The sequence below is a fragment of the Fukomys damarensis genome, unplaced genomic scaffold, assembly GCF_012274545.1.
Source record: "Fukomys damarensis isolate Sample0158 unplaced genomic scaffold, DMR_v1.0_HiC HiC_scaffold_11, whole genome shotgun sequence".
Classification (NCBI taxonomy): Eukaryota; Metazoa; Chordata; class Mammalia; order Rodentia; family Bathyergidae; genus Fukomys; species Fukomys damarensis.
In genome coordinates this window covers 44,898,930-44,922,223 of record NW_022900923.1, presented here as the reverse complement: position 1 = coordinate 44,922,223, position 23,294 = coordinate 44,898,930, and the positions used below count along the sequence as shown (strand labels likewise).

Here is a 23,294-nt window from a genome sequence, read left to right as displayed (position 1 = left end):
GGTTTGCTTCTTCTGTCTTTTTGGTGTGTGTATGAAAGGTTACATAATCATTTCCAGTAATTTGTGATCTCTAGTCACTAATTAGCTTATTCCTGTCCCGGCTCAGTGAAGTGTCAAATTGAAGAAAAGTAACTGGGGAGCCAGGCTGAGAGCTAAAATCTCAGACACCAGCTGGGAGGCTGTTGCTGGCTTTTGGGGCTCAGACCTTAGAGACCCTGAAGGGTTTCTGTCTATCTTGGTCACTCAGAGCAGGCACTTGGCTTTACTTGGCAACTCCTCCTGCTCTCCACTGGCACCCAGGGGTCCCTTCTCTGCAATCCAGTGTAGTCTGAGGGCAGAGAAACTGTTTCCTAGCCGCCGCAGTCAGACACAAGAGGAAGGTGCCTGCTCTGAGAGGCCCAAGAGTCTCGGCAGGAGGAGTGGACCTCCTGGTGGGGGAGACTGGGCGCAGACCAAGGCCTCTACACAGCAGGAAACGGACGCCCAGCCTCACCACACACCGTCCATTAAGTGACACAGCCTGGCTCACAGGTTGCTGGCCACTGGGCCACCATTTGTCTCCCAGTCCCCTTTCGTGAATGACAAATCACTGATCAGGATCCAGACTCTTTGCGTCCACCTCTTCCCACCTCTGGCCTCCTGCCCATTCCTCACCTATTTGCCTCCTGGGTCCAGTTCTGCTCTGAGCACCAAGGTTGACACCAAGTTCACCTCTCTCCTGAGCTTTGAGTTCCTGCCTCCCAACGCTGAGTATCTGAGGAGGGACAGAGGAGGGCTGCCATGTCCACAGGGGTTTTCCAAGTTGCCCAGCAATTTGTCTGAATGTTGCACTTCACTTTGGACAGGAATTCTGGAAAAGAGGACCAAAGAAATCTGCTTACTGGGGCCTGGCATGGGAGGGCGGCGTGCTCCCAGAACCCTCGCCTGTCAGCTGTCTGCTCCCCACCCCAGCAGTACCATACAGCTGGAGGTTAGTCACAGTGCACATCGCCAGGAGCGAAGGCACAGTGAGGCTCGGATGGGCAGAGGGAGTTCAGGGATAACGGGCTGTTTTTCCAGCCAGGCACACCTTGGGCTGAAGGCCAAGCCCAGACCAGGAACAAGGAAGCAGTTAGAAGCCCTGAGAAGGACCCCAGTGGCTTAGGAGAGGGGCTGGGCCCTGTCACCTGGCACTCACCTGTTGACTTTGGATGTCTACGCTTCAAAGTCTTCCTCTTTCCTCTCCTCTCCAACCAGGGTGTGGAGGCAAGAAAGGGCAGGAGAGCATTTTAGTAACCTCAGAAAATGTTTGTCTCTGCCTCTCAGAATCAGAGAATAAAAGCTTTTTAGAAGTTGCAGATTGGTGATTATCCTAAGTGGAAATTGAGAGAGCCTTTGGACCTCAGCCAACTTTCCATTCCCATTTCTTCAGTGTTCAGCTTTATGGCTCCCTTCTCCCTCAGGGCAGGCCTCAGATCTCTACCCCATCTCTGCCTTCGGTGCTGCTCCTGCTGGCGCCAAAGGGTACCAGCAAGCCCCGCACCCCAGGGCCTAGCTGAAATGCGGCTTTCACTCCCGGATTAAGTAAGCTCGGCATACAGGTGGGGGCCTGAATGTGTGGGCAGAGACACGAGGAGCAGGTACTCAAGACTGAGTAAGATCGGAAGCTCACATTGGCCAGTTTGGCCAACGAGTCACCCCCTCTGACCCCATCTCTTCCTTTGGCCTCCCTAGCCTCTCCCCCTGCCCCAGCTTGTCACCCTCTGACTTTTCCCTCATTGGCACAGTGCTGGCTCAGGTTGTAGACACCGTGCCCTGAGCTCTTTAGGAAGGAGCCTGGCAAGCACCTGTGGAGTGTCCTGGTAGTCAGGGAAATCGAGTTCTCATCATCAGTTCTCCTCCCTCTCACACCAGGGAGATTCATCTGGAGAAAGGCTTAGGCCTCCTCACGTCAGCCTTGAAAACTCGCCCAAGCCGGGCCACCTGGACAGTCCCGGTTCCGGCTCCCTTGTGAGATCACAGGCGATGGCCACACTCGGGCTGTTGTTCGCCAGCCGCACACAGCTGCCAGCTGAGCAGAGAGGGCACCAGGCCCCATCCCGTGCTCTTCCCCCAGCTCAAAGAGCAGAGCTGGAACAAAAAGAATCGATGCTGTGTTCCTGCCAATCCCAGCATTATCTGCTGACGGGGTGGGTGGCTGACTGGGGTTTGAATAATTCCAGACATTCAATATCCATTCTAAAGAAGCAAGGACTTGGCTTTGGCAGAGTCACTGTCAAATTCTGTTTTCCACTAATTCATATAAAAATGATTATCTCAGACTTGAAAGGGAATGCTGGATTACAGGGCCGGCTGGCCTGGGATTAATCATTGACTCCAGACGAAGGTTAAACACTGACTCACCGGAGACCTGCTGCTGCAAGGGGAGAGCTGACAGCCAACAGTATTGCATCTGTTCGCTTGCATCTTGATGGTTTCGCAAAAGCAACTGGGCCCTAGAAGAGTCCACCTGAGCTGTGGCAGCTGGGCCGCGGAGGGTGGAGAAGAGCTGCCTGGCCTGAGGCTCCCACTCTCCACTGCGGCTTGGGTCAGCATCGTGGAGCCTCAAGGCGACGATGAAAGCCTGAAGGTTGGATCTGTGCGAGCTGGACTCTCTCCACTTCCCCCTGGATCACCCCAGGGTATAAATATATTGCTCTCTGTATCAGTGTAATCCAAAAGATTCAACCCTAGAGAAGACTTTGAGCAGCAGAGGAAATGCCCGTTGCTAGAAGACCATCGCCGTAGGCCCTCTCTCTCCGCCATCTTCCCACTGCACACCCAGGGAAGGCATTTCGCGTCTGTCCTCTTCACCGTTCAGCGGGGCCATGACACTCGGTGATGTTGAGCCATAAGCTCCTCTCAGTTGCCAGCCACTGTGTACTCCGTACTTAAACTTCATAACGTACATAACGCACTTATGTGGATAGCACACTTAGGCCCAGACAGGACATACTTTGCCCAAAATCCCACGGATAGCAGTTGGTGGGGCTCAGATGTGAACCGGGGGCTGCCTGGGTGCAGAGCCGGGCCCTTTCCCCGTGGATGGCTGTCTTCCGGTCAGTGCCGGTCCGTGACGGTGCGGTATGTGGGTGACGATGCCTCAGCTGGGCCCTGTGTCCCTGGGGAATGACGACGCAGACTCTTGCATCTCTAATCTCCCTGGACTTTTGACTGGTCACAGCTGTGGTAGATGCTTACCGTAGGTTTTTACAAAACCTCTTCTCCCAAGCTGTGTCTATGTCCCGAAATGGGACCTTATTTGAGAAGAGCCACTGTAGACATGACTACGTTCAGAGTCTTGAAAGGCGAACATAACCCTCGTTATCTGTGTGGGCTCTGGATGCCGTCATAAGATTTCTCATAAGAGGAGGCCGGAAGATGTCGAGACTCACACAGAGGCAAAGTGGGCCTGGAGGCCAAGGCCAGAGGACCCAGCTACACACTGAGGAAACCCAGCCGCAGCGGGAAGCTAGAAGCAGAAAGGAAAGGAGCACATTCCCCCCAGACCACCTCTAGGGAGGGTGGCTCTGCTGACACCCGGGCGCCCAGAACTGAGAGAGAATGTATTTCTGTTGGGTAAAGCCACCAAGGTTGTAGCTACCGACCACAGTCCAGGACAGCACTCAAAACCCAGAGTCCGAGGAGGGTGGAAGGGGTGTGGGGACCGTTTGGCCTTGGCGTCTTCATTGTAACAGGCACAAAGCCTGCAGAGCTAAAGGAAGAAGAGATTTGGCAGTGGTCATCCAGCAAGTTAGAGGCAGAGCCAGGACGTGCTGGCTGTAGAGCAGGGTCTCTGACTCTCTCCCCTGAAGGCCGAGCTTCTTGTTTTATATATATATATATTTATTTATCTTTTAAAGCATTACTTTTAAAAGGGGGGGTGTCTTGAGCAGTTGAACTGATGGACACACAACCACTGCCGTTATTGCCATGCAGCTGGGCACCTGGACCCTCATGCCCAGCCACCTGCCGCCCAAGGTCAGCCACAGGGGCCCTGGGCTCCAAATGCGGAAACCACAGTGTGAGAGGGAAGCCGGTGACACTGATCGCAGCACCGGAGTGTGGCTAAGCCCCAAATAGGTCACGGATTTTGGCTCCCTGACTCCTCCCCTCGTTCTACTTTTCACTTTCCCCTTTCTCCGATCGGGACTGTGAGGTCAGTGGGCTGTGGGCCTGTGGGGTAGGTGGATCACTGCCAAATGAGAATGCATGTGCTGCCAATATCTCGACTACTGCATTCAGGTGGGCAGAGTGTAAGGAGACTTTTGGAAAGAGCTGATGCCTGGCAGAAGCAGGCTCCACTCCTGCTATCTCCGCACAGCTCGGCCTCCCCTTATGCCCCTCACTAGGCATCCACGTTGGAAAGGGGGAGGAGGAAAATTGCTAAAGAGGAAGGGAGCTAAGTTTCTGATGCTTTGTGGCCTCCCACCTTCCGCCATGGGGCTGAGCCCAGGCCGCAGTAGCCAGGAGAAGACTAACAACGGCAGTTATCTGGGGGATTGGGGAATTCCAGAGCCAGTGGGGGCAGCATCCTGCCTGTCCCGCACAGAACCTGGTGGCCTACAGTCCTGCCCATACTCATTGCACCCCCAGTTATACGGCCACAGAAGGCAAGCGTTTGGGGGGACGCTCAGCAGTCCAGGTACAAGCAGCCGAGTGGGTGCTGAGCGCTCTGAAGTCCTACCGAAGGGTCTGAGTGATATGATAAGGGGGACACAGGCTCTTGGGATGAACAGCAATGAAGACCCTCTGATGGGTCAGGTTACATCTCAGTCGAGGAAACCATTTCCTCCCCAGGCATAAGGCCAGCACAGCACCACGACAACGACTGAAACGGCCGGCCGCTCCCTCTTCTCCCTGACCCAACTCGACCACTGGCCACCCCGAAGTGAGAAAGAGGACAAAATCAAAAGAAAACCCAGAATAATACTGAATTTTTAATCTGGAATGAAATGACCCAGGTATCGATGAGTTGAACCCAGTTTCCTTGGAAGTGACTACTTTGGGTTTCAAGTCTGAAATGAAGCTCCACAGTAGAAAACATGGTTTCTTTTCCCTGCCGTTGCCATCTGTGATCAGGGTTAATGCGAACTAGAGTGTGAGTGGTTAGGCAAAGTAAGACCCAGGCCTCTGACTTCCCTGTGCTCCTCCAACCCTATTTCTCCTTTTCTGCTTCCCTGCCTGGGGTTTAGCCCACAGGACCTTGCAGGGAGAGCCAGGCCAGTCCCACACAGGTACGACAGGGTAGAACTTCTGTGTGTGGGAATGGGCGAGGGGCGGGGGGCGTGCACTTGGGACTTGGGGAATGGGATCCGCTTGTGTGACATGGGACAGCCACAGTCACTCGGGGAGACCCAAACACCTCCTGCCCTGGGAAAGTGTCTGTCGGTGGACCGCAGTAGGGAAGGAAGCTGCCCTTCCACGCAGCAAGCCAGTGCCTCCATGGGGAGCCCAGCCTGGGGGATCCCGGAGCAGCCTCGGAGTGCAGGGGAAGCACCATGATCCCCCGAGCCCCTGGAAGCTCTGACTGCTGCTAACGAGGCCTTGCAGAAGGTGAGCAGAGGGTGCCTTGATCCGGGGTGAGCATCCTAGGGAGCTGGGGCAGAGAGCTCTCTCCAGTGGCTGGAGGTGTGGTACCGAGGACTAGGAGAGGCTCGCTGGACCCTGGTGCATGATTAAACAAGCGTCAACTTCATGCCATCCCTCAGGCCAGGCATTGTACAGAATTTAATATCTATGTCCTCTACCTGTAGATTTGTATGGTTGTTCCTATTTTCCAGTCAGAAAGGATTATCAAGGCAACTGGCCTGAGGTCTTGCAGCTAGAAAGTGACAGAGCAGGATCTTCTTGTTACAGACTCTGCCCCACACACCGCAGCTGTGGTGATGGAGGGTTCCCGAGTCACAGAGCTTCCCCCAAGGTCAGGGGCAAGCACATGGAGCCAGACCGTTGAGCTGAATTGAAAGGAAAGAGAGTCACGTGCCCCGCTGGCCGCCACCCCAATGGGAAAGTGGCCCTTTAAGACCCAGGTGTGGGTCAGGCCCTGAGTGCAGTTTCAGTTTTGGCAGCAGAGCCCGGTGCCCTGCTGGCAGCTTCTAGAGAGGCAGGGATTACGGACCGGCCAGAAAACTGCACCCCTGGTACTGGATCAGCGGGGAAAGGAAGTAGCTAAAAGTAAGTGCAGCTGCCTGGGCTCCCAGCTCGGGATGCTCTCTGGGACGGCAGCCCCCACATTTCCAGCTCTCGGCCTTACAGGAGTGGGTGAGGAGGACAGGGCAGCAGGCTGGGCAGTGGTTTGTGGCAGGGATTGTGCAGTGGGACGAACAAGGTCAATGTGGGGGCTCCTCTTCTGCGAAGTATCAGTGGGCGGGAAGAAACAACTGTGGTCAGCATGAGTTTTCCCTTTGACATTGGTCCCCTTCCTTCCCATTGTGTGACCTCAGGCAAGTCCCTAATCTCTCTGAGACTCAGTTTCCTAAGGCTGTAAAAGCACCTACCACTCTAGGTTGAGGTGCGTCCCAACGAGAAGGCACATGTGACCTCCAGAACAGCACAGCGATTGTGTGCTGCTGTTCAGTGTGGTTCAGCTACTCGGGGACTCACGGAGCATGTCACAGACCTGGATTCAGAGTGCATAGAAAGTGTGGGGACAAAGTGAGCCCTTGCCGGTCTCTGAAGTTCTCCATCTTCAGTTTATGGGGAGTCCACAATTCAATCCATTTTTCTGGGCTTCTAAGTGTCTCTGAAATCCTTTCTAGACTCCACCTAGCACCATCTGAAACACAAGTATGCGGCATGGTGTTATCCTGCCCTGGCTCTTTGTGGGGGAAAACGAGGTTCTCACAGAGGAACAGGGTAAAGTAGGCTCGGTCGCCCCAGCTCTGAGCACCTCCTTGGCTCTGACACGATTGATCGTCCCTCCCTTGAGCTGACCTGACGTTGCTTACCCCTGCCGGCTGTGGCGCTGCTAGCACAAGGGTGGCAGCCGGTCAAGCTCCATCCCAACCCCGGCTCCAGGGTCCCCTCAGGGTGCCCCTGGGTGATAGGACGATTTTGCATCATCTGTCCCCATCACCGGGAGAATGACAGCACCGTTAATACCTGGAGAGGGGACGCACCACAGCAGGGCTTTGAGCAGAGGTCGCTATTGATTCAGCCCGGAGCCATATCCGGAGCTCTCCACCCTGCTTCTCCCTGGGCCTGCTGAGGTGCTGAGCAGAAAGTCTGACTCGGGAGGCAGGAGAGCAGGTTGCTCTGTGATTGTTGCTTGTCTCTCAGCCTCTCCCTGCCTTGGTTTATAAAAGCACAATTGTGTCCATCTACACTGAGTCCTCCTGCCTGGGGCTTCTGCACCTCACCCTTTTCCTCCCCTCACAGTGGGATGGAGGAGAAGAAGCTTTGGTACCAGTGCAGCCACTTACAGGAAACAGCTCCACCTACACGTGGTGGGTGCGGAGAAAACAGAGCTGATATTTTTCGGGAGATTTCTCTCTCGGCGCCTCCCTGGGGGACAGGCAGTGTTTCTCTCATGCTTCCACTTCACATTTGGGAAAACCAAGACTCCAAGAGTGGTGTGAGTGCTGAAAGTCACCCAGCGAGTACAGACGACACACGGTGACATGGTTGGACAGTCACTCTAATGTGGCTGTGAGGACACTCCAATGTCACCTAAAAGACAAACTGTCAGAAAAAAATTAGAGGTTGAGCATCCCTAATCTGAAACCGGAAATGGCCCCAAAGCGAGCACTTTTTGAGCACCACCTTGACACAAGTGGAAAATTCCACGCCTGACCTCGCGTGCGAGGCCCCATCAAAGCACAGGGCACAAAAGGCATCGTCGAAAATCCCCCTCAGCTTCTACGCAGAAGGTACATATGAAATGCAGGTGACTTTCATTCTAGGCTTGGGTCCCACCCCCAAGATATCCCATTATATAGAGGCAAATATTCAAAAACTGTGCTTAAAATCTCAAATCCAAAGCACTCTTGGTCCCAAGAATTGGGAGAAGGAATACTCAACCTGCACTGCTCACACGTGTTCGTCCACATCTCTCTCGGTGTGAAGCGGGCCCCGGTCTGAGTCACTAGCACTGACGCCACGTGAAGGACGCTTTGGCCTCCACAGGCCCAGTTACAAGAGATAAACGGAGCACACAGACACCTGCAAGATCCTGAACGACAGCAGCGAATCGATTTCAGAGAGAAATCCCTCACTTGGCTCCTACTTCGGGTACAGCTGTGTCTTCCCCGAAACTGCCATTCTGGTGAAAGGTGGGCAGGAGAAAACGGAACGAATCCTCTTCTCTGGCCCTGGGCAAGCGCTGCTCCCACCTCCACGGCCTGAGCGCAATGGTCTGCCCCTCCGCGGCCCAGCACAGAGGCTACGAGCCAGCGCTTTTGATCCAGATTCCCATCGCAGCCATCAGCAGCGACATGACCCTGGGCTCTCTCAGCTCTCTGTGCCTCTGCTGTGTCATCTGTGAAACGGGGCTGCCCACTCTGTCCTACCACCTTGTGTGGCTGTCAAGACGGACCGAGTTACCACATGCAGATCGCTGGGAAGGGCTCGGTGGTGTGCATTCTTCGGACCCGGCCCTTGGGGCCCCTCGACGCTGCTCCCGGCCATCGTGGCCCATCCTGGAGCGCTCACTCCCAACTTGATGGAGCCCGACAAGCAGCCTTCTCTCCTCTCACGCGGCTGCAGGGAGAAAGAAGGCTGTGCTGACTTTAGACATGCGGAAGACCGTGTGCGAGTTTTCATGCTTCAGAGAAGTCTTGCATGTGCTACAGTTGTCACAGCTCACAGAGGAAGGGATGGAGGCTCAGAATTTAAGCAGCCCACTCCAAAGCACAGCTGACTCCTGGAGAGGAGTGGGTGCTCCGCGCCACTCCACAGCGAAAGTCGAGATCCCAGACGCCCAGCCTGTCCTGTGCCTGCCGATAATGGTGATCTCCTTCCACGGGGAGCCTTTGATGTTATTTAAAGTGTTTCCATACATACTGTTCCATTACCCTCCCTCACACTCTCCCACACCTCTAGCCCTTCAAGCAAGAATTGTCAGGGACTCTGACCCCACTGCACAGATGAGTGAGTTGAGCGAGCATGTTCTGTCCACATGGTAGATCTCTACTTGTAGCCCAGGGAAGAGCAGGACCCTGGACACCTCGAGTCTCTTGTGTCCTCAGAGCTCCTCTTCTGCAGCTCTGGCCAGGCTCTCTCCAGTCTGCGCTCAGCCCCTGCACCCATGGGACAGGAGAGTGACAGTCCCAGGTGGGCCCAAGCAGTGCCTCTCCTGGAAGCAGGGCAAGGGGCTGTTCAGGCCCGGTGAAGAAAATCCCGCTCCCTGGCAGGCCAGTGGTCCACACTCCGCACTCCAGAGCTCCCTGCGCCCCAGCTCCATCTCCCAGGCCGTGAGAAACTGCCAGCTGTAGCTTCTCCTCTTCTCATGGTCACTGTCTGTTTCCCCGCAGCCTCTGGGGCTGTGAGAACCCCAGATGACTTTCTCCTGGCACAAAGAAGATTGGGATCTCAGATCTCTGAGGTCAGGAGAGCAAGTGGCTCTCTGGATGTCAGCCAGGGCCCGGGTCCGAGCCAACCTTCTCCCCTGAGCAAGAGGGCACTGAGACAAGACGGGCAAAGGCTTAAACTCCAGGCCATGCAGCTGAATGGCACACACTGCACCTGAATGGGGTTGACCGAGAGCTTGATGTGGAGACAGCCTACTCTTCAGGGCAGCCTGTGCTCCTTCCCTGGTCCACAGCTGCGGGACACACGTCATGGGTGTATCAGGTACCCAGAGCAAACTAACAATGCCCTAGAATGACTACGTCCTGATTTCAGGACCAGAAAATGTCCCAAAACATGGTCTGCATTTAACCCAATAGAACAGAGCCCTTTACCCATTCGAGGATAGTAACAGGACTGTAGTCTTAAATTCTGTTTCTGCCAGAGATCTTGGGGTCAAGGATCACTCTGGCCCTTAGATGTCCATCTGCGATATGAAAATAATAAAATCTACCCTGGATCAGATAAAAGAGGAACCCAGGGCTGCCCAGGGCTTATCACCACATGGCACATTGTAGGTGTTGCTCTTTCTTTTCTTAAGCAAATCCTTTAAATCCAGCTTCAGCCACCCTACGGCTGTGGCTTCCCTGGGACTTGAGTCTCCTGAGTTGGGGAAAAAGTCTGCCTGAGATGATTCTAAAGCCCAGGGTCTTTTTAGCTGCTACCACAGAACTGTTCTAAATTTTACCACTGGGCAAGAAAGAGTTTCTGCTCTTGAGAGCATGGGTGCTCTCTTGCCCAGCGTCTTCCCTGGCACTGCACTGTTTCCCGGCCAGGTTCATTTTCTGCCAGGTTTGCCTTCCCAACTGTGCATGCCGATGCTCTGGCCCTGCTGCTTAGGGTGCACAGGGTGATGGGTCCACAGAACCCCCCTCCCACGGGGACGCTGCCAGCCACCAAACGTCACAAATGGAGAGGAAGCCTGGGCTGGTCTCCCACAGGGCGAGTCGCTCACTTTACCAGTCTAGAGGAAGGGCTGAGACCCTCGCTCAGCCCATGGAAAGAACCTCTCCGGTCTCAGGAAACGCTAAGGACCTAGCTGCTCACTGAGAAGTGAGAATGGACTGAGAATCCGCACAGTCACTGCTGCTGTGGGCTCTTGAAAGACAGCGTGTGGCGTGTGGCTTTCCCACCTAGGGCTGCACTCGGACGGCACAAATGGCAAGCGCTGGTCCCGGGCTTTGCAGCCAGCCCACCCCAGTGATGCAGAAAAGACAGGCTTTAGCTGCTCCTGCCCGGCGGCTTCCCCTACTCAGCTGTGCCTCTAGCCGGAGGGCGCTCAACTGGCGCTGAGTCTGGCCCTGGCCAAAGGTGCCGTGCCAGGGCTTTATCTCTGGCCTGTGAGAAGGTTGGGCAAGAAGCCACACTTAGGAAAGCCTCAGGGGGCCACCTGACTTCCATCTGTCCTCGCCCTGCCCTTAACTCTTCCAGAGAACTGGAGGAACAGAATATCTTTATCTGTACCAGGAAATAAAAGGGATCCTGGCTGGGAAATTCCCCTACGGAAAAGAAATAACCAAGATAAACAACTCTATTGCCTTTGGCTCGAGTCAGTGAAGTCTCTGGGCACAGGCGCTAGGGCAGAGGCAGGGGGATAACTCCCCAGCCTCCCTCCTGTGCCTGTCTTCCTTATCTTTGTGGGTGCTCCGTACCACCCCAGGTTTATTTCATACTTTTCCTTTAACACCTCGTCCAATCCATTCCAAAGTTGAGTTTGTCCCAGTCTCTGGGCAGTGGAGACCCCTTTCTACTCCTCTCTCCTCCCCTAGGCCACCTTCTGGGTCAGAAGATAGCTACAGGCAGGCAGTGACAAAGTCCCCATCGGCGGCCTCAGATTCTCTGTCTTTGCCAGTCCCCACCAGGCAGGGTTCCAAAGACCAAAGCATCTGTGTTTTTGACTCTGAATCCATAACCAGGGCCCTGGGAGATCTTGGGCATCACTTTTCTTAGCATGAGATGGCTGTGATTATACACCTGTCTTATTTCAAGGGGGGTTATAAAGTTCAAAAGAACAGGGTCAGAAATGGGGTTCTGCAAACCACAAGCATCGGCATCCAATACAAGGCTCCTGTCAGTGGGCGCAGTCCAGTGGAGGGCTGCAAGAATGGATTCTGGAGTAGGGCAAAGCCGGGGCTCAGATCCCCCAGCCTCTCTGCCCACCCCCATGCAGAGCCCCTGCTGATGTTGAAGAAGGTCATCTTTCTGTGAGGTAAAGCGTGGATAAGAGTGCCCAGTTTATAAGTTGATAGCACCTTTAAATGTGATAACACATATAAATTATGCATCACGGTGCCAGGGGCGTGGTGAGACAGTCATCAGTGATGGCAATGGCCTTTGTCACTATACCTACGACCTTAATACTTCTTAGAGCTACCCTACAGCTGTCAGCTTACAGGTTTGAACACACTAAAAAATACGGCGGCCTCTTCCATCTACAGGGATGTTGGGGGGCCAAACAGAAAGGGGGCCACTTATTGGCGTAACCAATCGTCCAGCCAGGTCTGATGTCTTGCAGTGTGCCCGCTGCCGCATCTCCTGGACAGAGACACAGAATCTTCTCATAGCTGCTGAGAAACAAGCTCTGCGGGAAGGTGGGGCTTTAAGTTGTCGGGGGAAGGGAGGGTCCATTCACTCATACGCTCCACTCACTCCAGCCAGTTGCTGGAGATCCAAAGCCAAACAGGCGTTGCAGAAGCTCTCAGCCCAGCTGGTCCCAGGGGACCAGGGGGTCTTCACCTCCTGCTGTTGTCTTTCAGCACCTCACGGAAGGCCTGGGCAGCACAGGCCCCTGGGGAGCCACCGGCCATGATGCTGTCCTTGCTTGTCTCCCTGCTGGCCATCTTCCCAGGTATGTCACCAGGCCCCAGCGCCCCGGGACACTGAAATCAGACTCAGCCCTACGGCCATTCCTCTCAGTCCGCTCCCCTTTAAAAGGGGTCCCGCGGAGGAATCTGAAAACGGGTCCCCAGGCCCTGGGAACTGGGGGAGCAGGCATGGAAATCTCTAATCTCAAGACCAGGGGTCCTTTCTGGCGATGGAGAAGAAGTTGATCTCAAACCAAGCATATTCACGACTAACTAATGGATTTGGAGGAAACCAGTCATCCTTCTTGGCTTTAATATTTTTATCTGGAAAAAAAGAAACCAGCTGCATAGAAACGCAAGGAACTAGCAGGTTGCAAATGCAAAAGCATCTGCAAAAGTGATGAATGTTTTTAAAACCACGAAGGATATCATGGTTGTCTTCCATCGTCCTTGAAAAGATTATCATTGATGAAATTACACAGTAAGAATCAAATAGTGATCGAGCCATCCTTTGACCCATGCAGCAATGTGGGGCTGTAGTAGCTGGTAAATAAGCAGAGTGCACTGGTGTTGGGTGGCAAATTGTATCTCCGCGGGGTGGGTGGCCTGGCTCCCTCCTGGGGCTCAGGAAACCTCTGCCTTTTCTTTCCACAGTGGTTTCCACGAGAAGCCCCATATTCGGCCCCAAGGTGGTGAGCGCTATGGAAGGTAGTTCTGTGTCCATCACGTGCTACTACCCAGACACCTCGGTCAACAGGCACACCCGGAAGTACTGGTGCCGGCAGGGAGCCACGGGCAGCTGTGTGACCCTCATCTCCTCAGAAGGCTACATCTCCAAGGGCTACGTGGGCAGATCCGACCTCACCAACTTTCCAGCCAGCAGCTACTTCGTGGTGAACATCACCCACGTCAACCGCGAAGACTCTGGGCACTACAAGTGCGGCCTGGGCATCAACACCCGAGGCCTGAACTTCGATGTGGGCCTGGAGGTCAGCGAGGGTAAGCATCGGGCTCCTGCGGCCCCTGGAGGAGTCAGTGGGGACCGCGTCCCAGGCTCGGGGAGTGAACCTAATGGGATAGGCAGGTTTATCTGGGTGCAGTGAGCGAAACTGTCTTGGGCTTCCGGGTCAGTAACATTTTAAGGCGGTGCTGAGGCCCAGGCTTTGGACAGCTTTTCTCCCTGTGTTTGTTGGAAGTTGGACATGAGGTCTATAGTTTAAGGTGATAGGAAAGGCACAGAAAGATTTATTTCGATCCTTAGATTCTGGCTACAAACACACCCTGGAGATTAAAGTCTTGTACTGCCAGTTCTTTTAAAAGGTATTTTTAAAAAATGGGATCCACTAGCCAGGAATGCTGCTACACTCCTGTAATCCCTGCACTCTGGGAGGCTGAGGCAGGAGAACCACAAGTTTGATCCCAGCCTGGGAAAATTAGCAATTTAGTGAGACCACGTTGCAAAATGAAAAATAAAGAAGGACTTGGATCCAAACTCTAGCAGTACTCTAAAAACAAGGATGACAATAAACTGGGATCCATTAGTCCATCAAAACTATCAGCATCTGTCTTACTTCTTGACCAGTGAGGAGAATCCTGAAGAGACAGGCAGGGATGAAGCCTGTTCTGACTGAAGAAAGGTGAAAAAGGAGAGGTCCTTTCTGAGTTCAACAAGGAGAGCACTTTATTTATTTAGGTACTGGGGATCAAACTCAGGACCTTGCGCTTAAGCAGGCCATGGAACCATGGAGCTAAATCCTGGGCCCAAGAGCACTTTAGACAGTCACAGGAGACTTAGAAATCTTAAGGGAGGAGATTAGAGGAACTCCCCAAGATGTGTCTTATTCCTTCAAGATAAGTGTGCTCTTCTCTGTGCAGTACATACACAGGTGTCCTGATGATGGTGGAGATTCAGAACCTCACAGACTCTTAGGGGCCAGGGAGCACTCAGAGTCTGCTCTGTTTGTATCCCTAGAAGACTGTGATGATGGCACACAGCTCTGACTAGAAGCACTAATCACTACTTTGAAAGACGGCCCATCCCAAGTTTGGACTCCTAATTGTTAGAAACGTCTACTGCAATGCCCTGGAACCTCCACGCTGTCCTTACATTCACCCTGTTTAATTCCACACACATGAGTTTAGGAGCCTCCTGGGAATGAGCATCATGCTGACCACAGCAGGAGAGTTAAATGTGAGAAAAACGCATCTCCGCCCTTGGGTCTGGGAAGTTCGGAAGTAACCACCCTAGACGGGATGTAGTGAGCGATACAGACACCAGGCAGAAGGGCACAGAGCGGGGAGAGACCAGGGCAGCTTGAGGAAGGCTTCACTGGGGGAGCGGCAGTCAGGCTGAACCCTAGAAAGTGGAGGGGATGAAGGGGGGACTCGCATCCTGCCCACCATGAGGGCCACGACCAGAACCTGTGTAACAAGAGTCAGCTTAGTGAGAGAGCACATAACGGATCCACTCAAGCAAAGTTCATGGGGACCGGGCCTTCAGAATGTTGTTTCAAAGACACGGAGGAAGCCTTCTGATTATCCTTGGCCCGGTGAGGCAGGAGTGGCCCTGAAGAGCAGGACGGGACCAAATGGCCTGAGTGCAGCCTCCTAGCAGAAAACCAGCAGGGCTGTCTGTTCAGAATCTCTTCGGCCCCATGGTGGTGGCATTTCTTCCTCCAGGTAGGAGGCAGGACACCTCCTGTGAGGTGCGAGTCAGAGAAGTGTCTCATGGTGAGCTCTTACGGAAAGGCAGGGGCAGGTTTGGGGTAGCCTTGGGGTGTGGGGGTCCTAGTTCTATGGCTGGCCTTGGGGAAGAGGAATTCTGGTTTCTCTGGCTTTAGGGAGAAAAAGGGCTAAGAAAGGAGGGCAGAAGGTCAGAGAGAAGCTTTGTTTCCTGAGGCTTCTTCTAAGGCCTTCACTTTTGGGGTGCCGTTTTCTAAGCATCGGTAAATGTCTTCCGACAGGGTTCTTCCTGGCAATGAGGCTTTCAGGGTTGCATCCCAGCCTGTCCCTCTGTGGGGCCAGGCTGATCTCCCTGGAAGACGGAAATCACAGCTCCCGCTCTTGTCCTGCAGATCCTCGGCTCCTGAATGACACTGAGGTCTACACCGGGGATGTGGGCGGCACGGTGACCATCAGCTGCCCTTTCAGCAGTGAGAATGCTCAGAAGAAGAAGCTCCTGTGCAAGGAGAAGGATGAGACCTGCGAGTTAATCATCGACTCGAATAATGCTGTGAACTCCGACTTTGACGGCCGAGTTCGCATGGTTTTTCCAGACACTGTGCAGCGATTATTCAGCGTTGTCATCAGCCAACTGAGACCCAGCGACACGGGGGTGTACGTCTGCCAAGCTGGGGAAGACCCCAGCGGGGACAAAACGTATGTCGATCTGCAGGTGCTGAAGCCCCAGCCTGTGCTGGTGTACGGACAGCTGAGGGGCTCGGTGACGTTCGACTGTGCCCTGGGCCCTGAGATGGCCAATGTGCACAAATTCCTGTGCCGGGTGAACAAGGACAAATCCTGCGAGGTGATCATCAACACCCTGGGGAAGAGGGACCCAGCCTTCGAGGGCAGGATCCTGCTCCTCCCCGGGGACGCCTCAGACGGCCGCTTCAGTGTGCTGATCACAGGCCTGAGGACGGGGGACGAGGGGCAGTACCTGTGTGGCGCCCACCCAGACGGGGTGCCAACGGATGGCTGGCACCTCCAGGCCTGGCAGCTCTTCATCAACCAGGGTGAGACCCAGAGGCAGGAGAGAAGGGGGCAGTGTGGCCGGGCGGAGCGGCTTAGGTCCCCACAGGACTCACCCCTCAGTCGGTGGCGGCAGCCGGTCCAGGGCCCTGACCCTTGGGCCACAGGGCAGCAGAGCAGGGTCCTGACCGCCCTGACTCTGGATGGCCATCTTCAGCTAACAGGAGTGAGGAGAGCTGAGCTCTAGACTCGAAGCCTGCCGGATTCTGTGCCCTCCCCGGCCCTGAGCCTTGAGCCGGGCGGACGGCCCACCCCTCACACGCAGCTGGGTCTCATAGCGCCCCGGAACGGTGGTGCCCAGCCGCCTCTCTCCCACCCCCCACTCCCCTTAGCACCACCTGGCCCGCTCAGCTGTACTTCAGGGAATAGCAAAGTCGTGGAGAATCTGCTGCTTCTCTCCCTGCACAGCTACCTCAGGAGATCAGTGCTTGTGGTTCAGTCCCTGTCCTTGCTCTTCCACTTCTGGCTCCAGATCTTTACCACAACCTTCCCTGTCTTCAGCCTCTCCGGGTCCTCCCTGGATCTCAGCCTTGGCTGCTTGGGGCAGTACCTGTCCTCTGTCTGAGATGCTTCTCGGGTCTTGGTGATTAGCAGTCTGTTCTATTTACGCGTTAAACCGTGCCCACTCCAGATAAATGTTATGAATGTACAAATGGTCCATTAGGACATTTTCGTAGGACAAGCTAAGACTCACACAGATGTGCTTTGCAAGAAGCCAAAGGAAAGAGCTGATATTCTCTTCTTAAATCCGCTCCATTCTCTTCTCGGAACTGTGCACATACTGGGTGTACATAATACTGTACACATACTGCGTACACATACTGGTGGCGAAGGGCACTGGCGCTGCTCCTGGTGGCCCTAGCCATGGGCTGTGCAACTCAGAGGAGGAGGGGCAGCTGCTTCGTCTGCACTTCACCTTCCTCCCTGGCTGAGACCACCGGGGGAAGCTGCTCGGGCCAGGCAAGGCCGTCCCTGCCTTGCATCCCTTTCATGCCGTCTCTATCTGTCTTCCAGAGACCATAATCCCCCAGACTCCCACCGTCGTGAAGGGCGTGACGGGTGGCTCTGTGGCTGTGCGCTGCCCCTACAACCCCAAGGAGAGCGAGAGCTTGAAGTACTGGTGTCGCTGGGAAGGGGAAGGGAACGCCCGCTGCCTGCTGCTGGTGGAGAGCCAGGGGCTGGTTCAGGCGGAGTACGAGGGCAGGCTGGCTCTCTTTGAGGAGCCGGGCAACGGCTCCTACACCATCATCCTCAACCAGCTCACCGCGAAGGACGCCGGCTTCTACTGGTGCCTCACCAATGGCGACATCCGCTGGAGGACCACGGTGGAGCTCAAGGTTGTGGACGGTATGAGAGAGCGGATCGGAACCAGGCAGGAGGGAAGGAGAAAGCCCCAAGGCCACTCCCGTAGAGGCAGCTCCGTGCAGTCAAGCCTCCCCTACCTCGCCACACACACGCGGATGGGGGACGGGGGCCCTTCCCAAAAGGCAGCCCAACCTGTCCAGAGGCCACATTTTCAGGCCTGTGGCTGCCCCCTCTGCTCTTTCCATCGCCGCGTGGGGCAGCTCCTACTGTGAGGAACAGCGGCCTCCCTAGCTGCGGCAGGGAGCCTGAGGCAGAGCGCGGGAGGCGGCTCTGGGGGTGAGTCTAGGAGAACAGGCAGAGTGAGGAAAGCACACTGCAGGCAGCCAGCCAGGAGCTGTGTTCTCCGAGTCCTGGGCTATCGCTACATCAGCACATCATTCGTGCTGTGGGCGCCCAGCATAACGCCTTTATCTCAATGCGCTCCACAGAGGAAACACACGGAGGTCACCACCGCAGTCCCTTTGCACACCATCTCCAAGTGCTGTTTTTCAGTGGTGTGACCTATTTCTTTCGTCCCTCCTCACTGCAGGGGAACCGAGCCTCAAGGTACCAGAGAATACAACCGCTGTGTTAGGAGAGACCGTCAAGCTCGACTGCCACTACCCATGCAGATTCAAAGCCGACATTAAATACTGGTGTAAGTGGAGCGACCAGGGCTGCCCGGCCCTGCCCAGCCAAGATGAAAGCCCCGGCCAGGCCCACACAAGCTGTGACCCGGACAGCGGGCTCATCTCCCTGAGCCTGCAGTCAGTCACCAGGGAGGACGAGGGCTGGTACTGGTGTGGCGTGAAGGAGGGCGAGACCTTCGGAGAGACTGCGGCTGTCTATCTGGCGGTGAAGGAGGCGGCGAGGGGTGAGTCTACAATCCCACATCCCACGGCACCCCGAAGGCCTTTGCTTAACAACTTTTCAGTCGCAGGGTCCCTAGGTTTGGCTGCAGGAAGCTGGGTGAGGGAGTGAAGGAAAATTGGTGGTTCGCTCATTGACCACACGGGACCATGAGTCCCCACGGCCGCCCTGCAAACCAGACACAACCTTCTATCTCTAAATGCGCTTCTGTGTGTAGAAAACTGGTGGTTCGCTTATTGACCACACGGGACCATGAGTCCCACGTTCACCCTGCAAACCAGACAGAAACCTTCTATCTCTAAATGGGCTTCTGTGTGTAGAAACTTCAGTCACTATTCTATGCGACTATTCATCCTCCCTCACTCTACCCAGACCTGCTCTCAGAAGAGGACCTGATACCTTATTCACAAGGTCAGATCCAAAAAATGGAGGCACGGAGTTGGTGATGTAGCTCAGGGCTAAAGCATGTGCTCAGCATGTGGGAAGCCCTCCCTTCAATCCCCAGCACCAACAAGAAAAAACTCTAGGCAACACCAACTTTCACTTCCAACCACTTTTACATGCCACGTGAAAGCTCTTAGGGTGTTTTTAGCCTCCCTGGGAGTCCAGATGGGGTCCAGGTCCACTGGGTCTGGTGCATGGAGGTGCCAAGCTACCACCAGGCGGCAGCACTGTCCTGCTCAGCCCTGCACACACTGGGCCTGGAGCGGGCTTTCAGCCTCCCCTGTTCAGAGCTGGATCTATGGCCCCAGCCATTAACATGGAGGTAAACTTGGTAGCAGAGGGGAAAAGACCACCTGTGACAAGCTAGAGAACGCTGTGGCTACTCTGTCTCTAGTGCCATGGCGGAGCCCAGCCCAATAGCCCTGACCTCTAACCCCAGCCCTGTGATCCCTGAAGTCTCACTGCTCAGACCTCCTTACCTCCAAGAGTAAGAACGTGAAGATAAAACCCTAACCCAGCCCTTGCTCTTCTCTGCTCCAGGGTCTGGAGTCCCCAACCCAGCCAACCCACAGATTGCAAACAGTGCTCCCGAGGAGGAGGTGGTAGTGCCCCAAGGCAGGGAGGTTGAGAACAAAGCCATCCAGAACAAAGCTGTTCTGAACCCCAAGCTTTTCTCTGAGGAAAGAGTGGTGGAGGACCCAGGAAACCAAGCCGGTGGGAGCAGAGCATCCAGCTCTGACAGCAGGTGAGCAGAGATCCGGGGCTCCTCACACCTCAGAGGCCAAGCGGCTGAGTCTGGACCACTAGGGTCAGAGAGCAGAGCCAGCACTGCCTCTGCCTATGCCTTGGGGTCCCTGACACCCTCAGTCCTCTCACGGCTGAGGCGGGGTTTATGCTCCAGCTCCAGCTCCAACTCCCAGGGCTGGGAGGCAGCAACACCCCTGTTCTTGCCTTGCTGGGCCTGGAGACTTATTAAAGGAGCAAGGAGCTCTATCAGGAAGCACTGGGGTGGGCACTAGCGGGAGTCCATTTTACAGTGCAGCCTAGAGCCCTCAGGTCCTCTGTCCTGTGACAGACTAATGTAATTCTTCTTTCAGCTCTCAGGGACAAAGCAGGACCTCCAAAGTTCTGCTCTCCACCCTGGTGCCCCTGGGCCTGGTGCTGTTGATAGGAACCGTGGCTGTGTGGGTGGCCAGAGCCCGGCACCGGAAGAACGTGGGTGAGTCCTCAAATCCTCCCCAGCCACCTGCTGCCCCGAGCCCTGAGCCCTTAGTCCTAGCACAGATGCCTGGAGAGGAGGCCGTCACACCTCCTCCTTTCCATAGGCTCACACAGAGGATTCCGAGGAAGCAGAGGCTGGGGAATGGGGGTTAGGAGATGCACCCCAGACTCCCCCAAATTAACTAGGTACCACTGTCCAGATTCTGTCCGTGGCAGGCCATGTCCCATTGCTTGGGGCTAAGTTCACATACAAGGTTGCTAGGCGACCAGGATGCCAGGATACCTGGGCTTTGACCTCCCTGATCACTGGTACAGTGCGTGACTTTGGCACATCCCCATTTCGTTCCTCCGTTCCCTCATCACTCCAGGCAGGATGACAACATCCCATGGGATGATGAGGGCAAAACGGGGCACTGTGTGTTGAGAGTCACCGAGTGACAAAGGTCAGGGATCATCATGTCCTGATTACCCACAAAAAGGGACTGGGATCTTTTCTGTCAGCTTTGGTCAGAGTCCGAGGTGGCTGTGAGAGGCCCCCAAAGCCTCGGCTGCCCTGTAGGCTCAGGGGACCTGCTCAGAGAGGGCGGATGCCCATTCCCACACCGATCCTTCCTCCTCGACAGACCGCTTATCAATTAGAAGCTACCGGACAGACATCAGCATGTCGGACTTCGAGAACTCCAGAGATCTCGGTGGCAGTGATAACGTGGGAGCCTCCACAGTCACTCAGGAGACAGAGCTTGAAGGGAAAGTCGGTACGTCCAGAGCCTGGGCAGTGGGACTGGGTCGGACCTTGTCCCTGTGTGAGAACAGGGTAGGTGAGACGGGCCACTCTCTCCACACAGAGGCCATGGCCAATGCCGAGAGCACCGTGGACACTGAGGAGCCCAAGAGGGCAAAAAGGGTAAGGGGAGCAGGGAGGGAGGCCTGGCCACGGCAGAACTGCGGCAGAGGGGCGTCAGCCAGACGCGGGGAGAAGATCACCTCCATGTGGGGCTGACCCCAGAGCAGGGAAGATGGCAGAAATAGTATGGAGGAGGCGGTCTTCCTGAGGGAGGGATGTGGCTTCCTGGTTGTGGAATGTTGATGCAGATGAGGTTAAGGAAGGAGGAGAGCTGCACTTGGAGGAGGGAAGGAAACCAGGAGCTGAGGAGGGTAGAGGAAGCAAGGAAGCTCACACGTCAACACCGGGGACAGGGTGGATGCTCTTCCAGGGCTGTGGGACCAGGGACTCCCCAGGGGTTGGTTACCCACCCTCCTGTGAGGGCTTGGCTGGACCGAGAAGACATTTGCTCACTGTGGACACTCGATCGTCACTGGGCACCCCTGCCCACTGCAACAAGGTGCCAGAGCCTGAATCCACAGAGGCAATGCCTGCCTTTGAACTCCACAGTGCCCTCCCCTCAGGCCTTGGCCCCCGGAAGGATACCACCTCTCCTCTGACCCCGAGGCACAGTGGTGTTTGGTCTCTGCTTTCCTCACATCACTGGGGTCCCCATTTGCCCCGATCAGGAGAGGGAGTTGGTCCTGGAGTAGGGTTCTTCCGCCAGCCTGGGGGGTGCTGGAGCGACCTCTCAGAGCTGGTGGAGAAAGAAAACCACAGACCTCTTTGGCTGGTGCCATTCTAGGCCACCTTGCACGGGGGCTGTGTGGCCCCACTTCCGGGGACAGGCCCAGGCCACGGAGGTGGTTCCGCCCCGTGTGTCAGAAGGAGGTAGTGAGACAGAGGGAGGTATTTTTAGAGGCTGCAATTTTCCATTTCTCACAATTAGTCCTCTTGGTGAGCAAAGAGCTGGAGGGAGGATGGGGTCACACAGGGGCCTTGCTCAGGCCAAGGACAAATCCAGGACAGGAGTTATCCCCGCTTCCCAGCCCCACTCACCAGTGTCTCTGCTGTTGCCTTCAGTCGTCCAAGGAGGAAGCTGACATGGCCTACTCGGCCTTCCTGATCCAGTCCAGCAACATTGCTGCCCAGGCCCAGGACGGCCCCACGGATGCCTGAGCAGCACCAGACACCTGTCGCTCGCCCATGACAATCACCTTCAGAATCATGTTGATCTTCGGGGCCCCCGCTCCAGGGGTCTCCACTGCCTGCCTTCACCCCACCAGGGCTCCCCCATCCTCAGAGGTGCGCTGCTCCGCCTTCTCCACCCTTGGTGACGCTGAAGCCTCGCCTAATTGCCTCTGTTAGTGCGAGGGAGTGATTCGGTGAGGGGCGCCCACCCGCAGCTTCTTTCTGTTGAGAGAACCTAGGGTACTGGGGGAGGAGTCAGGGAGGGGACACCCTGAAAGCAGAGGGACCAGTTGGGGCTCATCTCAGGAAAGAGCCATTTGGAGACCTCTGTACCCGTGTGGTGAGATTTACCCCTTTGCTTCATCTCTGCCTCCCTCCCTTCCTGTCTTCCTCTTTCCTTCGTTCCAAAGACGTGTGTGAATCCAGGTGCCCTGCTGCACACTGGGACAGGTGTGCCTTAAAAGGCCACATGCATGTCCCCGGACAAGGCCAGAGCCTCTGCGTCTGTTCACTCAGGAACACGAGACCTCTCACCTCTGCCCTTGCTGGGGGATGTCATAGAGTGCCAGGGTCCTGGGGCATCCACGCAGTCTTCACAGATACACATTCTTACTCCGCTAGATAGGACAGGGGTCCTGAGAGGGACCTGGCGGGCACCCTGTGACATAAACCAGCATCGAAAAGATCGGGCATCTCCTATCTTCTTGACCAGCAATCTCTCTTTGAGCCCCTGTCCCCTGTTGGAGGCAACTGTAGAATAAGCAGGAAGGGAAGAAACATGTACACGGAGGCAGAGCTTTCACAGGCCCTAACCCAGGGGAGACGGCCTTCTCCCTTCCTGTCACTCACGTGGATCTGGGATGGAGGAACGATCACATGCGACTTGAAGAGTTCCTTCCAAGTGGAGAGGAAGAAGAGGTGTTTGACCGAGCCTGGGGGTAGCTGATCTCCCAAGCGCTAGAGATGAAGGTCTTTTCCCTCTCAGCTCCGAACTTCACTCAGCGTCTGTAAGCTGGTACTTGCTAATGAATCAGAAATGTTACTTCATAATTAAAGACCGTGATTGCCACCAAGGAGGCTCAGGTTGCATTTGTGCCCACACCTGTGATTTCCCAGACAATCCTTTCGTAGCATTTTGCTTTGGTCCCACTTTTAGGCACCCATGTCAGGCGTCTAAACCAACAGGTTCCCTGAGCTCCAAGGCTGAGCTGAAGAGGGCAGGAAAGTGGCTAAACGTGGAACCAAGATCATCTTCAATAAAA

At 55.3% G+C, this 23,294-nt stretch overlaps 1 protein-coding gene across 1 annotated transcript; it reads left to right on the top strand.

Annotated features, from left to right (window-relative positions):
- Window positions 1–6,055: 6,055 nt before the first annotated feature.
- Pigr (polymeric immunoglobulin receptor) lies at window positions 6,056–22,895 on the top strand. Its single transcript, XM_010613133.2, has 11 exons — window positions 6,056–6,195; window positions 12,342–12,433; window positions 13,044–13,388; window positions 15,464–16,123; window positions 17,154–17,486; window positions 18,034–18,357; window positions 19,338–19,542; window positions 19,895–20,016; window positions 20,642–20,773; window positions 20,864–20,922; window positions 21,925–22,895. The coding sequence occupies exons 2-11, from the start codon at window positions 12,391–12,393 to the stop codon at window positions 22,018–22,020; spliced, it is 2,319 nt and encodes a 772-aa protein (XP_010611435.1). The 5' UTR covers window positions 6,056–6,195; window positions 12,342–12,390; the 3' UTR covers window positions 22,021–22,895.
- The last annotated feature ends 399 nt before the right edge of the window (window positions 22,896–23,294 follow it).

Bases quoted from the DNA above. Each gene is read 5' to 3' on its own strand.
- Pigr (XM_010613133.2), top strand. From the start codon at position 12,391: ATGATGCTGTCCTTGCTTGTCTCCCTGCTGGCCATCTTCCCAG. The intron at 13,389-15,463 runs GTAAGCATCGGG...CTTGTCCTGCAG, and splicing joins GGGCCTGGAGGTCAGCGAGG to ATCCTCGGCTCCTGAATGAC. The intron at 20,923-21,924 runs GTAAGGGGAGCA...TGTTGCCTTCAG, and splicing joins AGCCCAAGAGGGCAAAAAGG to TCGTCCAAGGAGGAAGCTGA.